General features: G+C 38.8%; 1 protein-coding gene across 3 annotated transcripts; it reads right to left on the bottom strand.

Moving 5' to 3' along the window:
- Positions 1-2,442: 2,442 nt before the first annotated feature.
- Positions 2,443-18,469, bottom strand: LOC144660019 (vasoactive intestinal polypeptide receptor 1-like). Of its 3 annotated transcripts, none has more exons than XM_078520562.1 (18): positions 18,364-18,469; positions 12,459-12,556; positions 11,755-11,866; positions 11,152-11,256; positions 10,319-10,461; positions 9,555-9,661; positions 9,170-9,287; positions 8,590-8,740; positions 8,354-8,426; positions 7,559-7,634; positions 7,326-7,411; positions 6,805-6,931; positions 6,310-6,411; positions 5,936-6,075; positions 5,626-5,830; positions 4,622-5,144; positions 3,992-4,093; positions 2,443-3,328 (listed from the first exon to the last, which is right to left on the bottom strand). In XM_078520562.1, the coding sequence occupies exons 2-18, from the start codon at positions 12,495-12,497 to the stop codon at positions 3,309-3,311; spliced, it is 2,229 nt and encodes a 742-aa protein (XP_078376688.1). In that variant the 5' UTR covers positions 12,498-12,556; positions 18,364-18,469; the 3' UTR covers positions 2,443-3,308. The 3 variants fall into 3 exon arrangements, with proteins under 3 accessions (XP_078376688.1, XP_078376689.1, XP_078376687.1); XM_078520563.1 differs by lacking the exon at positions 18,364-18,469 and adding an exon at positions 15,501-15,885 and having other exon boundaries at positions 9,170-9,284; XM_078520561.1 differs by lacking the exon at positions 18,364-18,469 and adding an exon at positions 15,501-15,884.
- Between the last annotated feature and the right edge of the window lie 497 nt (positions 18,470-18,966).

Raw genomic sequence — 18,966 nt, 5'->3', positions numbered from 1 at the left:
ATATTCACTGGAATTTTGCATATTGGCCTAGAGGCAATGTACAAGTTATTAGGCAGTCAAAAGTCACTTGAACAACAGACTTTCATGCTGAAAGAATTCTTGTGCCTTAACCAGTTTCAAAAATCCCCCCTTTAGAAAGAATTTAATTATTTTAGATGGGACTCCGCTTGCAACTACTCGTTGAACGAACTGAAACTGTACTTGTATAGGTGGGGTGGGGGAAGGGATCGCTCGAGTGGTCCAATTTTATGAAAAATCTCGCGGTCGTGACACGAAATTTTCTTTTCGCATGGCCTTATTCCACAACAACAACGCTAAGGCAAGTTAATTTATCTATTAAAATCTCCACATCTTTAAAGACTTGGTTAATCCAAATTTTAACTGAAAAGTTACCCACCTTCAAATCTTTAGCAACTCCAGTAGGTTAAAAGAACGTCCTAAACCAGCCAGTATAAGCAGTGAGACGGGAACGAAGAAATTCTTTGTAAAGGTATGCTAGCATATCTTATAACATTACATTTCAATGCACGTTCAAAGCTCAGTTACTAATTGGTTATTCATATTAATAATTAGCACTGATGGATCCTATTGGCTCGGTGAATTACTGTTTATTTTACATCACACCTCTGGTTCCTTTGAAGTTTTGCTGCTAAGCGTAACTTGGGGGAATTTCCGATAAATAAAAAAGAATCGTTACCATAGTAATTAAACATCCAATCACAGACACGAGGGTCTGAATGGGGTTTAGTGTTTAGTGTTATTTGCCCATAATTTTAAGTGTTTGCTGTTACATTGGCCAATTTTTTAATGTTTACTGTTTCTGGAAAAAATAGTGTTAAGTGTTTGAAGGGTTTGTAAAGAAAAATTTTAGCATTGTAAATTCTTATCTGCTCTTCAAAAATCGGATAAAATCACCATGAACCTAGAGAGAATTTTTGGATTTCTTCTCGGATATCTTCGGTAGTCTTCGGACATCTTCGGTAGTCTTAGGGAATATTCGGTTGTCTTTGGAATCTTCCGAACTGATCGGTAAACGTCGGAAAATGGCCGAAAACTTCTTTAAATAATTAACAAATTAATAATATTGGCTTTTTGAACCGTTTTTGTTTCTTTCTTGATAAAATTTACTGTTACAGTGAATTTTTTACTGTTAGTGTTAAAATACCTAAAATTTTACTGTTTCATGTTACAAAACCAAAAAATTAAGTGTTAAGTGTTATCGAGGTACCCCCATTCAGACCCTCAGACAGTTTTAAAAGGGAACTACAGATCGAAGTACGAGCAAGAGATCGAGTATACGAGTACGACTTTTTTAACCTACTGTTTATGCTTTCGATAATCACATTTCACACCAATCTCATACCGATAGTCTTCTTTTTAACTGTCCAGCAACACTACAGGGAGAAATAAGGGCTCTGGGAACGTAGCTGAATTAAGATTCGAAAGTCGTATTCGTACTTGTACTCAGATCTGAAGGCGTCTATTATATATCAAACGAAAGTCCTAACTCGTACTCCGAACTGAAAGTCCCCAATAAAAACTTCTGCGCACGACAGCAGGGCCTTTGCCAGACTTTTGGCATAGACGAGGCGAGCCTGTAAGCAAGTCTGGGGGCACGGTCCCAGAAAATTTTGATATCTAAAACGCTCTTAAACGCTATTTTCAGCATTTTTCGCAAGATAAAAATATATATTAATAATAATAATAATAATAAAAAAAAATTTTTTCAGAAAAATTAATGTCGTTTAACTGGGGATTATTTTCCTAACAGAGCGTATTTTGTTATTAATTTCAGGCAAGCACCTCGTCTTGTCCATTGCTAGCCCTGGACAGCAAACCAAGAAATGATATAACACTCGGCCTGTAAATATAGCACAGCTAAACTATACACAATAGAACTGAATTACAACGAGTCGAAGACGATTTTAAAAACGGTTTCATTTTATGCAAGTCAAACTCATTTTCATTGGAATGGTTTAGCACCAAGCCGGACTCGCTTTAAAACAGAGGCGAAAATGAAGTTGGTGGAAATGGCCTGACTCTTCCAGATACAAGAAATTATGTGTTTCGTCTGTACAAATTATAAATTAATGTTTTATGACACGAACGGATGATGAGTTATTAAATAATAGTTGATAAATATGCTTTATTTCATTACATTTATAGTAAAACAACGCGTACGGTCTATGAAGAATTTAAATCGTCCTTTTTCACATTTTTCACTCCATGTGAAAGACGTCTTTATTTGTGTCGATCGATGAGGTGACCATGAATTTTTCCAGTTCACAATTTTTTAAAGAGAATGAGAATGAGATGTACCCTACAGTATTTTGTCAGGTTGCCATATCAACCAACCGTACCCTTTTGTACTCTGGGTGGGGAGAGGCACTAGGAGAAAAAATTCAGTTGTGTTTCTTTCCCCCCCCCCCCCCCCCCTGCAACCTGGAATGCAACAAAAATGTTGCGTTGCAAGTTGCAATATAAAAAGAACCATCCTCTACTTTTCGCGACGTTGCGAGACAAGTTGCTGCGTGTGTCACGTCAAGTGCAACTTGCAACGCAATTTTATTAAAATGGGCCAATCACAGCGCGTCCTTTATTCGCGGGAGATTTCAATTGATAATTTTCAGCGGGTTTGTTGCAAGTTTCGAAAAAACATTGCGAACGTATGTCAACCCCCCATGCAACTTGTAGTGTTTTTCAGTCGTCATCGCTGCGTTGCAAGGTGCACAGAAAAATTGCCTCGTGTAACAGATGTCAATGTGACGATTAATCTCTCTTCACACTCCAACACGAGTCAACTCTAGCCTCGCTATCATGTTTGCGGCTACCATTCTAATATGGCGTCGGAAACTGTAAAAAGGGCTATTGTCTTTGACCACATTTTTCACTCCATGATGCACACTCAGTAACTCTGGACTATGGGGCCTCGTAACGAGCGACGAGATCAAATTCTCCCAGTCGACAACGGTTAAAAAGATGTGATAAATATCCATTAATTAAATTAATAATTAATAATTAATTAAATATATATTTTTTCCTCTGATGCTGGTAACATTCATGCAGATGTTCACGGCTGCAGTCGTTCGATTTAGATTGAAGACAGTCACTCTCAAACGTACACGCACTGAGGTTTCACGTCATGTTTTATAAATATGAGATCGTCTTTGAACACATTTTTCACTCCATGTGTTAAACGTTTGCTTCGTGTCGATAGCGTTGCTGAGAATTCCTCCAGTCTACAATAAGATAGATATCCACAGATCACGTGACATTGGCTCCTTCGACGTTAAAGGAATTCTTGCAGATCATGCGTCACTCTCGTCTTCTGGAAATGTGTTTAAACAAAATAAATAATACGAAATTAGCAGGCAAACAGCGACTGGTCAAAACGTATTACCCAAGGTCGCGAATATTGCAACGAAGATTCTTTTGACCTGTTTGGGGTTCTAGTCACACTAAGGCCAAAAGAATCTCTCTTTCTTTCGTGTTGTGCTCTATTTAGTGATTTTGGCTCACAGTAAGAATGAAATTCATGTGGATTTTTTTTATTCAGTACTTTAAAGTGATTTAACGGATATAAGTACTGCGTGGCTCAACATTTTATTTTTTCTGTTTCTTTCCATGTGAAGGTACAATGAACGCCAAAAGTGCTTGAGACAGTTGGTTGAAATAATTCTCATTTTACACTTTAAATCCGGTGCAGCTTGTGAACCACTCCCCCTCCCCCTTTTCAATGTTGTACACAAACGAGGCAAGTCTTGCAGATAGCAAATCCAACATTGTTTCGGGGGGGAAGGGGAGGGGTAAAATTTGTTTAACGTTAACGTACTCAAAAAGTGCCGAGTGTCTCATCGTCAGTCGAGCTTCCACTAAAGGACACCTTCCGTAGGCGTACACCACTGTATATTTTGCAAATTCCCTTAACAACAACAATGATAATAGTTTAAACAAGATCAAGGGAAGTAATTATTTAAGGATGGCAACATACCACGTGATTTAGATCCTCTGAGAATGTTGGCGATCCATGCCAGGCGATATTCCTCAGCTCCTTTAAATCTGTCTGTGTGTGTTGGATGAAATTGTAGAGAATCTGTTGGCGAATTGGTTCAAGGCAATCAATAATTTTATTATATTACATTAATATATATAATAGCACCGTACTACCCCGCTTGCCAAGGCGATTCCGTAGATAACAGTACTGCGAGCTGACGTTGAAAAAAGACCGGACGGGTTAACGTGAGCAAACCACAAGCAATGTTTTCCAAAATAATCCGAAATGCCTAAATTGCCAATCTTTAACCCGCCAAAATCCTCCACTTTTCCACGCCACTGACGGTCGAAACATCATGCGTTGTTAAAAAACCAAGGTGTTTTCATTTGTGCGCTTAGAAATCTAAAATGCACGTGCAAAACAGTTGCACTTCCCCCTTAAACCCTGCCATAGTCGCGATGCTGTGCTTTACCCTGTGTGCCGTAGATTTTTTCTTCGCACAAAAGCAAAGGAAAAAAGATCTTCTAGAATCTTGCTGGCTGCAAACGTATTCAAAAATTCCTTACACCATTGAATGATTTGGTATAGACCGCAAACAACTGCAACTGATACAGGTTGTAATCTTACCGCCCTCTGTTGACAACACCCTGTTGTGTTCTAGCCGCGATCTTCTTCTTTGAGAGGCCATTTGTCGAGCCTTATCCCAGAATTTCTTTCCGCGAGAAGAAGCATTTGAATTTTCAGCACTCGTCGAAGGCTCGGCAGCTTGAGACGTACTCGCGCCTGCTGCTGCTGCTGTCAGCGTTTCATCGTCAGGCGCAGGCTCAGCGCTTGGTACAGGAGTTGAGCTCGGAGACTCTTTATAAACTTCTGCATCGTGCTCGAACAGTTGACTCTCGAACAGTTGACTTGAAAACAACGAAAACTGATCCTCAGATTGTTGTGGCGTGTCCTCTCTTGTGTTATCTGGAGAACGGTTATCTGTCTCGTCAGTCTCTTCAGGGTCTTTTGTTTCTGTTTCCAGTTCTGCTTGTGATGATGTTTCTAGTTTATTGGGATCAAGAGAAGTCTTGCTGCCGACAAATGAAAACTCGCTTCCAGAGAAACCTTCATTGGTACGACCTTCACTGACATTCCCTTCATCTGGATTCTGTGGAAACAAGATTCGAGGAAATCTTAGGAGCAAGCTTTTAATAGTACTGAGGGCCTCCCACGGAGTGTCAATATTCCCTTGTCCCCAAAATTTGCTGTGTTCCCTAAAAGTATTTCTTCGATTTTGGTGCTCATTGTTCCCTATTAAAAATATGCCTTTGTTCCCGTGTTCCTAGTTTTATCTTCTATGTTCCCTTGTTCCCTGCAACTCCTGGGGAAGGCTCAGTAGTGTTTTAACCCTTGTTATCGATATCGGTACTTATACAGTCAAACTGGGCGTTCTTTTAATGAGAACTTTGCTTTGTTGCGGTGCAATGTTCCAATATTGGAAAAGGAGCGTGTCAGCATGACGTCACAAATATACATTATGTTGCTAAGTAACAATTCTGACTACAGGCTCAGAAGTCTCTGAGACGGAATTCGTGTAACAAATGTTTCGCCTGGACTATCACAAGCTAGTTCTAAATCCTTTCACTTGCCTCGAACGACACGGTCTCTCCCCAGGCTTTGACTGCTTGAAGTGTCGGCGGAACCCATTCCCTTGGACCCGCTGACTGTACCCGTAGTGGTACCGCGGGCTCGGGTTCAACCCTTTTAAGGCGATATTTAGTGAGATCGCTTGATCGAGACAGGAGAGACATCTGGGTGCTGCGCCTTTGAGCAGGATCTTTAGGCAACTTGCCACTAGAAAAAGGGAACCATAGAAGTGGAATCACAGTAAACGACTAACATTAAGGCTATGAGAAATACTTTTTGATGATTTTAATCTCAAACTTGACGCTTAAATACCTTGATTTACTTTGTAGGGACGCAATTGACACGGCTCTGGGAGGTATTTCCTCTGAGGACTCTGTTCTGAGCACGCTTGCTGAGGTCCCCTCGTCGCCAGAAGGTCCTACCTCATTATCATGATCCGTGGAGTATGGGTTCTAGAATTTAGGAGATAAATTTGTTAGCGGCTTGGATTAGAAAAGATCAAAGACAATATAAGCGTGGTGATCACAAGATAAGGAATGTAGATTTACTGGAAACATCAGTTGAGTATGTCTGTAAGCTAAACTGAGAGAAAGGTCCCGGGATAATTTCACAGGCTTCCAGAAACTCGGTCGATTAGGATAGGTCCGCAGCGCGTGCTAAAAAGTGCAATTGTTGTTGTATCTCACCGTATCTATAAGTATTCCATATCGCCATTTCATCCAGTGTCTTCTAAGGGCTTCACGGAACTCCGAACTCAGATAAATACAAAATATACAAACCATTACTCCCTGAAAAAAGGAAACAAAATCAAAAACATAAAAAATAAAACATGCCAGTCAGTACGCTTTTCCTTAAATAATTTTAATACTCGCAGCCCTACTTGAAATGATAATTATGAGGTGATTAACAAGGCAGAAAAAAGGCATTTCTTGGCATGAACGTTTCACCATAAACATTTAAAAACGCATATATTTTCCTCTCTCTACACCGTTATCAGTGTGGTATAAAACTGGTCTTTCCCACCGTCATAAATAACGTGAAGATCCGTACGTCACAATTTTATCGGCATCAACCTTTCTCATCTAATCTGACGGAATCTGTTTATTTGCTTGTATGTTGATATTGGATTTATTGCATGGTGGAAAGAAGTGGTGGATCATTTATGTTGCTTGGTTATTTACCTGGAGCGGGTAGATAACAGCGATAAAATACTCGTATGAAGGATTATTCCCCGAAGGCAAATAGAACGTCAGGAGGTATATTAATCCAAAGAGAGAAATCAGAACCACCACCGCCTTCGCACTTTTTCTGTTGAAAAAATAAAGAAACAAGTCATTCATCCGGTAAACTATAGAGGCAGTCGAAAGGTTTTCATTTCTGAGCCCTCCCAGGGGAGGGGGTCCATGTTCCCTTGATCCTTAAAAGTATTTTGTCGATTTTTGCGATCCCTGTTCCCTAAAATATCAGAAACACAGCTTTTGTCCCCGTGTTCCCAGCTTTATTTTCCTTTTGTTCCCTTGTTCCTAACTAGTTATTTTATGACTATGCATTTGCCTTTGTTCCCTGAAACCACTGGGAAGGGCTCACTTTTTATTCTTTGAGCATAGGCCCGAACAAAAGTTCTTTCTCAAACTGACATTAGTTAAGTCCGCCCCATGTATACGGTCAGATTTTTGTATGGCAATCAGTGTACGATACTCACTTAATTCTATTCATCTGTGATGAACAGGAGTCCTTGAGCTTTTTGGCAAGCATTTGAATCACGTAGACTGCGATTCCAAAATTGATCTGTGGAATATAGAATAGAGCACAAATTCAGTTAAAAAGAAAATATAGTTAAAAAGAAACCAAAAATATTTCAAAGCAACCATTTTTATTTCGCAAAACAGGGATGCTAAGAGGAACCAGTTAAGTGCATGCACATGAGTTTCTTACCACTAACATGATGGTAAGTGGAATGTATAACACTAACATGTGACGCGAGTGACTGTATTCATGCCAAGCCCAACAACTGAAAGAAAATAACAGAAGCAGTGTTAGCAATAATAGCTAAACTCGTCCAAAAAAGGTGCTCATTGATAAAGTTTGTGATTGAACCTGAGTTAATCGTTAGGAAAGTTTTTAAAAGTCGTTATGATAATCTTAAAAACAGCAGAAGAGACGTCATTTTTTCGGGTGTATCCGGTAAGTTGTTCGCCGGGCGTTACGAAGCAAGGTAAAAAAGATTTAATACAATCATCATCTGTTTATGCCATAATATGTTAATAGGTTTCTATTAAATTTGATTGCTTTTTATTTATTTGTCCGAGTAGCTTCTTTTCAGCATCATTCCAAAAAATAATTACGAATTTCTTGGTTTTTTTTTTCATTTTTATTTTTATCTATAAAACAGTGTCTTCTAATGAGTGTTGTTAAATTCAAAACCGAGTTAATCGCATCTGAACAGTTAATGGAACAAACGCAAACAATGCGAGAAGCCAATCAGTGCTTAAAGTAGAACATGCCACGTGCACTGCACGTGCCAAGCACGGGGAAAATCGCGTAAACCAATTCACGAGTGGTTTTAGCTTTTGGTTCTGCGTGGATGAAAAACGAGCATTTAGGGCATGATGCACTTGATTTCCTAGACTTATAGAAGCTGCGCTGACCAAAGCCAAAATTAAACACAAACGTCTCTCTAGAAAGCCGCTTTACAAGGCGCTATTCAAGGATAAAACTGTTGTTACAAACCCTGCGCTGACTCTTGCAATCTTAAACTGCATATAAGGAAGGTACACACAGAACGTCAGAACACCAGAGAAACCTGTTAAACAGGAAACATCAAACCAATTCAGTGGAGCACTTTTTTGAACCAGTATGAAACCGGTAGAACTAGAAATAGCGAGCGAGACTGCAAACTTCGTCATTTTTAGTACTTTTTACTGAAAAGAGTTAAAGAGTTATTTAATATTCATTATTGAACGTACCCCAGCCAAAGAGGAAGTAGTACCACAAATACGACTCGCTATCAAACGGATACACAAGCATGCGCAGTAGAAAAATCCCTTCATTGAGCATCCACGTGATCTCGGAAGCTGCGAAGTAGCGGTTTAACAACCAGAATGCATTGCAAACGCTCTGTGCATGAAAGCAAAGAAAGAATCGTAAAAAGCCACGTAAAATTACCTTCAATCAAAGCAAATCTCTAAAATAATAAGTAAAAGGACCGGGAGGCGGGAAGTTCAGACTCCCCTGTCCCCCTCCACTACTTTGTGAGCAAAAAGTGGACAGCTCCCTTGCATGCGAATCGGATGTTTCTTACAAGATTTTAACATTTTTCTATATCATAGATTATAATAACATTTTTATATGACTTATATATATTTTTAATGTATTTATATTTAGTATTAGTGCAGTTTTTAGTTTTTAGCAGTGTCCCCTAATTAGTATGGTATTATTTTCCAGGCTATAAGGTTTTGACACTTAAATAAAGATTCTTATCTTATCTTTATCTTATCTTATCTTACAAATCGTTATTCAAAAAGAAATGAAAGTTGAATAGCTTACCATGTTAGAGTCTTTGTCGCCCAGTTTTTCATAGTAGTAAATAAACATAGTGATGTGACGTAGAATAAATGCCAGGATCAGATTCTTGTGCAGGGTAAAACGATCATTTGAACGGCTGCTGTCGAAAAAGAAAATTATTTATTGGGATGGCCTAAAATTCATTTAAATTAGTACTTAAAGTATTTCCTCAACATCTCGGTGTAGCTGCAACAGAGTGCCATGACGAACCACCTTACAGCTAGAAGGTTGTGGGACCGTGTTTATGAGACAAATATCATTTATTTATTGGATAACAAACAAACATTAATCCGTAACGGAAAGACACATCTCCAAGAACAGTGATCTGTCTTGTGAGGTAAGCTAAGGACAAAAGGAGCCAACTTACATGACGATACATATGAGTATGAAGGTAGGCAGCAGGACAAAAAATGCGACCCAACTCATGGCGACATAAATGCGCTGTAGACGTTCTGAGTGAGTAAGGGTGTCGTCCTATGAAAGACAAGTAATCATTGTTAGTTGATAAGAGCAGAACTGACAGCTTATAAAATATATTACTAAGCGACAGAATCGGAATGAAATCTTTCCTTGACACTCGAATGGCGCGCAGAGCGTGGTAAAAAAGTTAAAACAATGCCCCAGGAAATTTCTTTACGCCAAGATCCCTCAGTTGATTTAATTTTCTTATGTGAAGCAAGTTTATGGAGTAAATGATAGTTATTCTAAGAAAAAAAAACCGATTTCGTTATACCAAGCAAATGGAAAAATTTACTGTTTAGCCGAGAAAGAATCACGTACATAGCACGCCTAGAAACACATTGTAACTTCATGTTCAATTGTCAAAAATACACAACCGTAGAACTGCTTCCGGCAGGCTCAAAGCCAAAAGCGAGGTTATCAGGTTCCCCGTAAAGTAAGTGATTAAACTTTTAACCCGGTGAGCGGGTACTGCCATATAAAACGGACGGGAATGTCACTGTTTCCGGCAAAGCCCAATATTTTTAGCCGTCAAGTTCTCGTTTAGGACTGCACACGAAGAAATATTCAATTCAAAATTTCCGACTAGCATCCCGTCTGTTTCAGATAGAAGCCCCCCCACCCTTTTTCCTCGGGACTATTAGACTTACCTGGTTTCTGTTCTGAACTTACTTGTTCTGTAGCAGGTATGTTTGCCGCTTGTTTTCCTTTTTCAGCGGCTTCCTTTGGTGTAAGTCGACGGCAATATTTTGTGATGTTCATCTCGTTAAACTTTTGCCAGTGACCTTTCTCATCACATCGTCGAGAAATGTTGTCTGAAAAAAATCGAATTGACTAATCAGAACTTTTACTAGAGAAGAAGAGGAAGTTTCCTTCCCAAAGCACTATCCTGAGCCAGCGACGTCACGGTCACATCGTTCACGTTCGTTAGTGGGGAGGAGCGTTGTGTGACGTGACGACTCAAATAACGACTGTGAAGCAGAGTGGAGGGGTGGGGGATTTTTTCAGTACCACCCTGTTGGGACACGTTGATTCACGTCAAACTTTCTTCCAACTTGTTCTAAGGCAACAAGGCCCAACAAACCCTTCGAGAGGCGTAATACTCTTAAGTTCTTTTTTAAAAAAGTTACGGTACTATTAAGTGTCCAATTGTTACACAAAGCAGTTATATTCTGGACACAAACTTTTCATGACACTCTGGTGCACGAAAGTTGTTGGAAGAAAAATTTTTTCTTCTTTCAGTGTTAAAACATTTGTCAAACATCAGATCACAAGACCATTGACAACATTTTCTGCATGAAGAGGATGTAATGTTCGTCATGTCGGAAGCGAGAAACGAAGACAAAATCTGCGTCCCCTACGGAATCGAACCCATGCCCTCCCAAACACCGCGCAGGCGCTCTATCCACTGAGTTACGTAAAAACTCGTGGTGAGCAAGGCCATTTACTATGCGCCACGACATTTGCTGAACTAATATTTAAGGAAATATTTATTAATTATTTACCTTTGGGATCGAATAACAGGAAAGGACAAGGCTGTACGACTGTTTCTCCAGCCGGGGTTTCCTTCCAGCAAGAAACATCATAAGTTATGTTGCACTTTACCACATCTACAGACACAAGAGTGAAAGTATCATTCAGACTGATCATGATCGGCAGATCAGTTTTTCCAGGTCATGCACATTTAATTAGGAAACCTAGGTCTGATCAGTAAACATGGCTCGTTTGGGTGAGCAGTTTAAGCAACCTGTACAACTTTTACTTTGTTTTACAGAGATTTGTTGATCAGTTTTCTTACGACTACCGTAAAAACTGTACAAAGCCCCCTCTCTTTTTTGAAGTCCTCTCTGAAGGTTCGACTTTTTTTGACAAGCCGGTACATGGTAGATCAAAATTTAATAACAAGAAAACAAGGTAACATTACATTTTTAAAGTTATTTAGCTTTATTTATCCACCGTATTTCTATACTTTTTATGGTTAATATATTGTGAAAAAGTGTTACTAAACTGCACTTAAACGTCACAAAAGAGTCAAGAGAGGATTCTTTACTGTGTGTCAAAGGCAAGATAACTTTAGCGAAAACGACTGAGTTCACTTGTACACGTACTTGTCACATTGATGTAATTTTTTGGGTTCCTTAAACAAAGCTGTGCCAGTTTCCTGTTGATGGCCCCAGGGTCCAACTTTTGCTGCTGTGGGCTTACTGAACTGAAAACCAACTAAAAAAAGAGATTGTTAACATAATTTTAATTAAAAAAAAACTCAAGAACTTCAGAAAGCAAACCTATGTTTTTCAAAGTCATTTAATAACTGGCTCAACGTTTAGATTGGTTGATGGAAGAAACTTGTGCAGCACGCATGCACGAGTAATCGTTGTCGTCTTGGCCAATCAGGTAAGAGAACTTTTCGCGCCCTTTTTGCGAACAGCTATCCCTGGACCAATCGTTAACTCCACGAGCGCACGTTGGATATGAGACCGTAGATAGCCAACAAGGCGCGTAGTTAACGATCTCATATCCAGCAAGCGCGAGTAGAACAACTGCTTTATTAAAAACGCACAAATAATTGCACTTTTTGACCTCCCCAGCTGTTTTCGTTGACGCGTATTGGCTACCATGCTTGTGGTCAATGGTATATGAGCTCATATACCATTGCCTGTTTACCAATAAAAACTCAGGAATTGCAATATACCATTGCTAGTTTTTAATAATCAGTAATATAGCTGTCCTGATATTACATTAGTTTTGGCATTGCAACATTTATTGGGGCCACCTCTACTCCTTACTTTTTAGCTTAATTTTAAAAACTTACACAAAGTAGCAAGGCAGCTCCGAGATTGGTCGTTGTCATGGTAAAGGCAAGCGTATCACCACAGCAAGTCAAGGACTGCTCTGATTATTGCAAATATACTGCAAACAGCAAAAATAGATAAAAACAAACTTCTTAACGAATATTTAATTATCCTCATGTTGAATATGGAAGTAAAAGGAAAACCGTATGATGCTTAGATTCATCTGACTTTATTATTGTATTCCACACAGAAATAATTTCGCGGTGAACATGGTGAAACAATGGACTTGAATGTCAAGAGAAGGCTCTTTTAGCCGTTTAAACGTTCGACGGTGTTTTGTTAATATTTTGTCATTTTTAACGTGATATATAGACAATTTAACTCGTTTGTGATTATAATTTACTTTACAAAGAAATTTTTACTGACGATGCCGCTTATATTGACTTGCAAAGTGAACTCAAATTGTTACTACAATGGAAAATTACTGGCAAATGTTCTCGCTTTGGCAATATTCAACCTAAAAGCGGAAAAAAGTTTGCAGTCATTGAACTTGATTCTTTCGTCATTTCTAAGAAATGATTTCTTGTGACTTGTAAATCGCCATTTATCGCCGGATCCACTTCTGAAACCAGCCACCGTAAAGGCACAAACATCTTTACTATGCGTTTAATACAGTAAAAACCCGCGTATAAGAACCTAACATTTAAGAACCTGTTAGGCTAAAATTTCATTTTTAAGCACCCTTCACATAAGAACCATTTTAGGCTAAAATTCTAAAACAGGTTCTTATTTTCAAAAAAGAAAAAAATATATATAAAATATAAAATATTGAATTAAAAAATCTTCTCAAAAATATATTTATATACAAGATTTATTGGGAATTATAGCGAAGGTTACAGTATAGTTTAGTCTCCTTCGCAGCCGCTTTTTGGGACGTCACGCAACGCTCAGGGAGGTGTGTGACGTCCCAAAAAGCGGCTGCGAAGGAGACTAAGTATAGTTTTGATTTTAACAGTATAGTATTTTGCTTACCGAAGCCTCCAAGAATACTGTTATTGTACATTAAAGAGCAGATCATGTAAAAATTCTACTTTATTTCTTGAACAAAAAGTTAAGAACCTAATTAAGAACCTGTAAGACTAATTTTACACTAAATACCATTTATATAAGAACCTGTTTAGGCTAACTTGAAAAAACCTAGGTTCTTATACGCGGGTTTTTACTGTATCCGGTTCAGTAGAGATAAGATTTTTACAAACAAATTAACGCCGCAGATTAGCATACGACTCGGCTTCGCCTTTATTCACCAAACAATAGACCCGGAATAAAGCACAAATAAGCAAAAAATAGGAAAGAAGAAAAATAGCCAAAAACGGAACCTGTGATACTAAACTCGAGGGATATTTCCTAATCGTATCTTTAAAAAATGGATGCAAAATGTTATAGACGTAATTTTTAGACAAATTAAAAGCATCTTTCCGTAAAAGTTAAGCGGGAGTTAAGAGCGATGACGCATTTCGGACACGACAAGACACTGGTCACGTCAGACCGAATAGTCGTGCAGTTTTGGCACGCGCGAAAATTTGCCTACGCAAGCATGTTGGCAATCATGTCAATTGGTAGTGTGTTGAAACTTTTTCGCTCTTCCAAAGTACTATTAAGATCGTCATACCTTGTTCTTTCACTACTGACGCGAGCTTTCGTTTCTAGAAATTGATTTCTTTCTGCTCGTTGTATTGTATATGCTATAAAGCTTGGTAGATCATGAAAAGGGTGTATTTATTAATCGGTACAAAGCTACACGGAAAATATTTCTTCTAAATAGCTTTTGACATTGACTAATTGATTCCCTCCAATGCAAATTCTTGTTTGATGCTGTTCATTTATGTGAGGTCAACAAGGAACTAACGTTTACGGTAACATTCGATTATGGTCGGTGTGTAATAAATATTACATAGTAATCAGATCGTATATTTAATGCTAAACTGAAACCCGTGATACAACGAAATCATACCGACTGGTTTGATATTATATTTCGATATTGTTCACTGAAACACTTAACCTGCGATCAGGCGTTATTTTTCTCGCGGCCTCCGCCGCGAAAAAAAAGAAAGCCTGATCGCAGGTTATGAAACACTTTGACCTGATAACAAGATTATGGACCTCAAAACATGAGTTTCTTAGCCGCCTATTGACCTTTTTTCTATTTAGGAAAATTCTTCAATCTTTACATGCTTCAAATCTCTATGGCTGTGGTAAAACGTTTTCATAGAAAACTAAAATTTGTTGCGTAAATATTTAGTTCAGTGAAATTACTTTAAAGTTTCGCGTGATATGACTTCTTGGAATACTTGGCATTTGTGATTAACTCAACAAAGCAACTCAACTGACATATTGTCCGCACAAGACAAACTGTACTTATTTCACGCTCAGAGGTGAAATAACTGTCGTGATTCGCACACCGAAAGGTCAAATTCACACAGTACAGTTTAAGGCAAATACATATGGCAAAAAAACAACTGCTTTTCCAGCGCACAGTAGTTTGATAGTCTTAGTAATCAATTTGTTAGTGAAGCGAAACACTACAAGCACGCTAATTTGTTTGTATACGTAATTGGACTACATGCTGTCCAATTTGGAAATAATTTATAAAGAAATTAACATGAAACGCATTATAGCACGCCGAAACATGACAAGAATATATTATTTAACGTGACACCCATCTTGCAAGAAATCTTAGCTCTGCTTGTGTCATACAAGAAAATCCGAGCTGTTGTAACATCTCAGAAGAATTTAGACTTCAATATAGACATATGGATACATTATGTGACTCAGGCACGCACATGATACACCCGAGTTATTCGTTATATATTTCCTGTTTGCGAGCTAAAAGCAGTATTTGGTCAGAGAATTTCACCTATTCCCGGGTATATTTTGTTCTCGTTTTCGGCTGTGAGTGAATTTTGACCATCCTTTCTGTCGATTCGCTGAGTACTATTTGCCAAGAAGGCAACAGATAACGAGACATGTTTCGTTCAAAAAGAGGAACAATATCGACTTACCTTGGTTATCTCGTAGCCATGAAATCAGTTGAACAAGCCGCATGTTACTACAATAGCCTTACGACACATAGGAGTACCGGTCCTTAGACAGTCCCTCTTAAGTCTACACTAGAAATCTTTGGTCCTAAAATTCGAAGAAACTTGCTTATAACATGCGCTATGATGTACACTGATCGTTTTCACTGCTGTATTGATCTGCTGTTCGGTTGAGTTCATCTGTCCGTGTTTGTCTGAAATGCTCTGGAACATTACCGATTGAGTAATTACTCCGCCACCTCTTCCGGTTCTTCGTCAGTCAGGCATAACTTCCGGTTTCAATGTTTGTTCACAGGTTCCCGAGAGACATGCCGTAAAATTCCGGTTATAAGAACCCCCCGCCTAAAGGCCCATCTACCCACAGGCTTCCCAAGCTCAAAAGTCGTCTTTTTGATGTGTTTTTAGAGCCCTTCGGGCGGCCGACTCTACATACGTGGTGTATGCGACAGCTTGTGTATATAGAGAAATGTATGGGAAAATCACGGATTCTCTAAAATCGGGTAAATAACTATCTATTTTGAAATAAAGTTAACCTACCTCAAATGTGTCGCTTACTTGTGTCTTGTGCCGAATTTGAAGCCATTCCGACGCCATTTAGCGAAGTTATTCGAAGTCGTTGTCTCCCCTTCTAATAACTTCGCTAAATGGCGTCGGAATGGCTTCAAATTCGGCACAAGACACAAGTAAGCGACACATTTAAAGTAGGTTAACTTTATTTCAAAATAGATAGTTATTTACCCGATTTTAGAGAATCCGTGATTTTCCCATACATTTCTCTATATACACAAGCTGTCGCATACACCACGTATGTAGAGTCGGCCGCCCGAAGGGCTCTAAAAACACATCAAAAAGACGACTTTTGAGCTTGGGAAGCCTGTGATCTACCTGAAAACAAAAAAATACATCCGATTATAAGCCCCCCCCCCCGGATATAAGCCCCCCTATGCCGGTTGACAGTACTGAACAGGGCTATTAAAACGTTGTTTTGTTCATGCGTTTTTTACTAAAAAACGTATTTCGATCAACACTCGCGTGGCACGTTTCGAAACGTTTTTTTTATTCCGCTTATAAGCCCTCCCGAATATAAGCTTCTCCACTTATAAGCCCACCCAAAAACTCTTACGAAGTTGTATAAGCCCAGGGCTTATAACCGGAATTTTACTGTATACACTGATCGACTAAAGCCCTGTTTGAATTATTCAGATAACAAAATCCAAAAACCCTAGATATTATTTAAGGACTTTCATTTTTAAGACCGACTTTAAAATGGCTAGCCTGCTTCGCAGACGTAATCTAACCCCGAGGGTTTAGTTTCGTCTGCGATGCAGGCTTTAATTTAATGGCGTGTAAAAAGATTGATTTGTGCGTAGTAAATTCTTGGTGAGATCGACGTTCTCTTTTCATTTACTGAACGTTTTATGGCACTTGAATTCTTTTTGTTTAAAGCAATACAAATTTTTAACACCTAAAGCACTGAAAAAACGATAGTCTTCAAAGTTTTTCCCCTTTATCTGCATTTACACACGTTAAAAATCGGCACGGCACCCTTAATATTTGGTAACTATGGACGATTTTTAAGCAAGCGCATGACACTCCTAATCATTGTCGAACTGTAGTACACAAAATTTTTAGGGGTGCCAAAGCTACCTCCAGAAGGTACCTCTCGGCGTAGGAAGTCAACTTGACGTGCTGAAAAATAAGCTTGTGTAAACGAACAATCGTGCCGTGCAAGGTTTTTTCTAGCCGTGGCACGGAAATCGCGGGAACTCTGCTGCCAATGAGGACAAAGACACGAACAAAACGCTCCCCGAAGAAAAATTAATGTTACCAATAGTGAGTGTAAATATTTTTCCTTATTCTGTCTATTTGATTTTAGCAACCTTTTCAGATCAGCTGTCAGTTTTTTCGTCCCTAAATAGTCGGCGACTTCTTCCTTCCAGATGTAAGCATGGTTAAATGCGCTATATTACCGATCACAGCAAAACGTGTTTGCATTTTTCGGGAGAGTTCACATCGATATTATAGTCTTATTTAGGGAATTCAAAGCAATATACCAATTGCCATGTCTGTGCCCCGAGGAAAAAAACCCTTCTTTTTTTGGTTGTGTAAGTGAATAGCGTTGCGCATAAATGGTTTGGCTAAGGTACCAGTCGCGAAGACGCCGCACCAACTTTTTTAGGACCAAATGGGTATTTATTGCAAACATGAAAACTGCACTGCAGCGTTTAATATAATTTGTAAAAAAAAAAAGATATTTTTCTTGTGCTAATAACTTCCCTGACTTATCTCCAGGGAATTTTAAATTAAATTCGGAATTACAGAAAGCATTACTCATTCTCTCATTGTTATCCCTCTGTAGGAAATGTAATTACCGACCGAAATTAAAATACTTCTCAGGGTAGCATTATATAATCTACCAAACGTTATTAAGAACTAGGCAGGTGGCCTGCAAATTGCATCGGCTATTTTCCTATTCTGTTTTGGGTTGATATCCGACTAACGACTTTGCTAATAATGACAATTTATCAGTACAAATTCATCAAGAGTATCGAATGTGCTTTCTTCGAAAAATCGCATTATTGAGGGAAATGTTCAAGTTATCAGTGATGAAGTTTTAACGAAACCTTGTACATAGATTACAAGAACAGAAAAGCAAATTTTGTGGACTAAAACAAACTTTTTCTGCGGTAATTTCTGATTAAGATCGCAAAGTGCGTGGGAGGTTGCTATGACGAAGAGGATAAGAAAAAAAAGAAAAAAAAAATTTCCTTTCCCTCGATCGCAGATAGTACCTATCATATGTCATAATAAAAACAATAAACATTACCTTGAAGCTTTGTTTCTTGGAAAACACTCTTTAGATCTGCTTAAGTTAACAGAGATAAACAGAGAGCGAAAGGCTTTTTCCAACCTGTTCCAATTTGAAACAAGTGCAGTCTGCATGCAGCGGCCGGGCGCCGGGGTGATACGAGTTCTTATTTCTCATTGGCCCATATGAAGAGTAATCGATGTCACGACTTGATATAATTAATTATAGTTTTTCTGCACCGCGCGACGACAAGCTGAATTGAATCGTGCAATTTGATTGGTTAAGCAAGCAGTCCATACCTTTTCAGTTTGGACCACCGGACCGCTCGTGTAAGTTATGGTTGTGCTTTTGTCGCTGCTACCGTAAAATTTCTTTAAAAAAAGCCCAGGGCTTATATTTGCTTAACGTCCCTTCAGGTAGGCTTATTGTCGGGGACGGCTTATATATGGCAGGCTTATTTTTGAAATGAAATTAGCGTATCAAAAATGATTGGGTTTTATACAGACAATACAGTGGAACCTCGACATAACAAAGGCCTAAGGGCCTGCTTACATGAGCCTAGCCTGCGAACAGGCTCCCGAGTGGTGTTACGCGAGCAAAGCGAGCGGCAAACTATACTCA

Source organism: Oculina patagonica, chromosome 7 (assembly GCF_052425735.1).
Source record: "Oculina patagonica isolate OP01 chromosome 7, crgOcupat, whole genome shotgun sequence".
In the NCBI taxonomy this organism is placed as follows: domain Eukaryota; kingdom Metazoa; phylum Cnidaria; class Anthozoa; order Scleractinia; family Oculinidae; genus Oculina; species Oculina patagonica.
This window is presented reverse-complemented; position numbering and strand designations above follow the sequence as displayed.

What these genes read in the sequence shown, in the direction of transcription:
- LOC144660019 (XM_078520562.1), bottom strand. Translation starts at nt 12,497, where the DNA reads ATGACAACGACCAATCTCGGAGCTGCCTTGCTACTTTGT. An exon ending in ATACTCATATGTATCGTCAT is followed by an intron (nt 9,288 to 9,554) that starts GTAAGTTGGCTC and finishes CTTTTTCGACAG; the next exon opens with CAGCCGTTCAAATGATCGTT. An exon ending in GGTGTTGTCAACAGAGGGCG is followed by an intron (nt 4,094 to 4,621) that starts GTAAGATTACAA and finishes ATTCGCCAACAG; the next exon opens with ATTCTCTACAATTTCATCCA.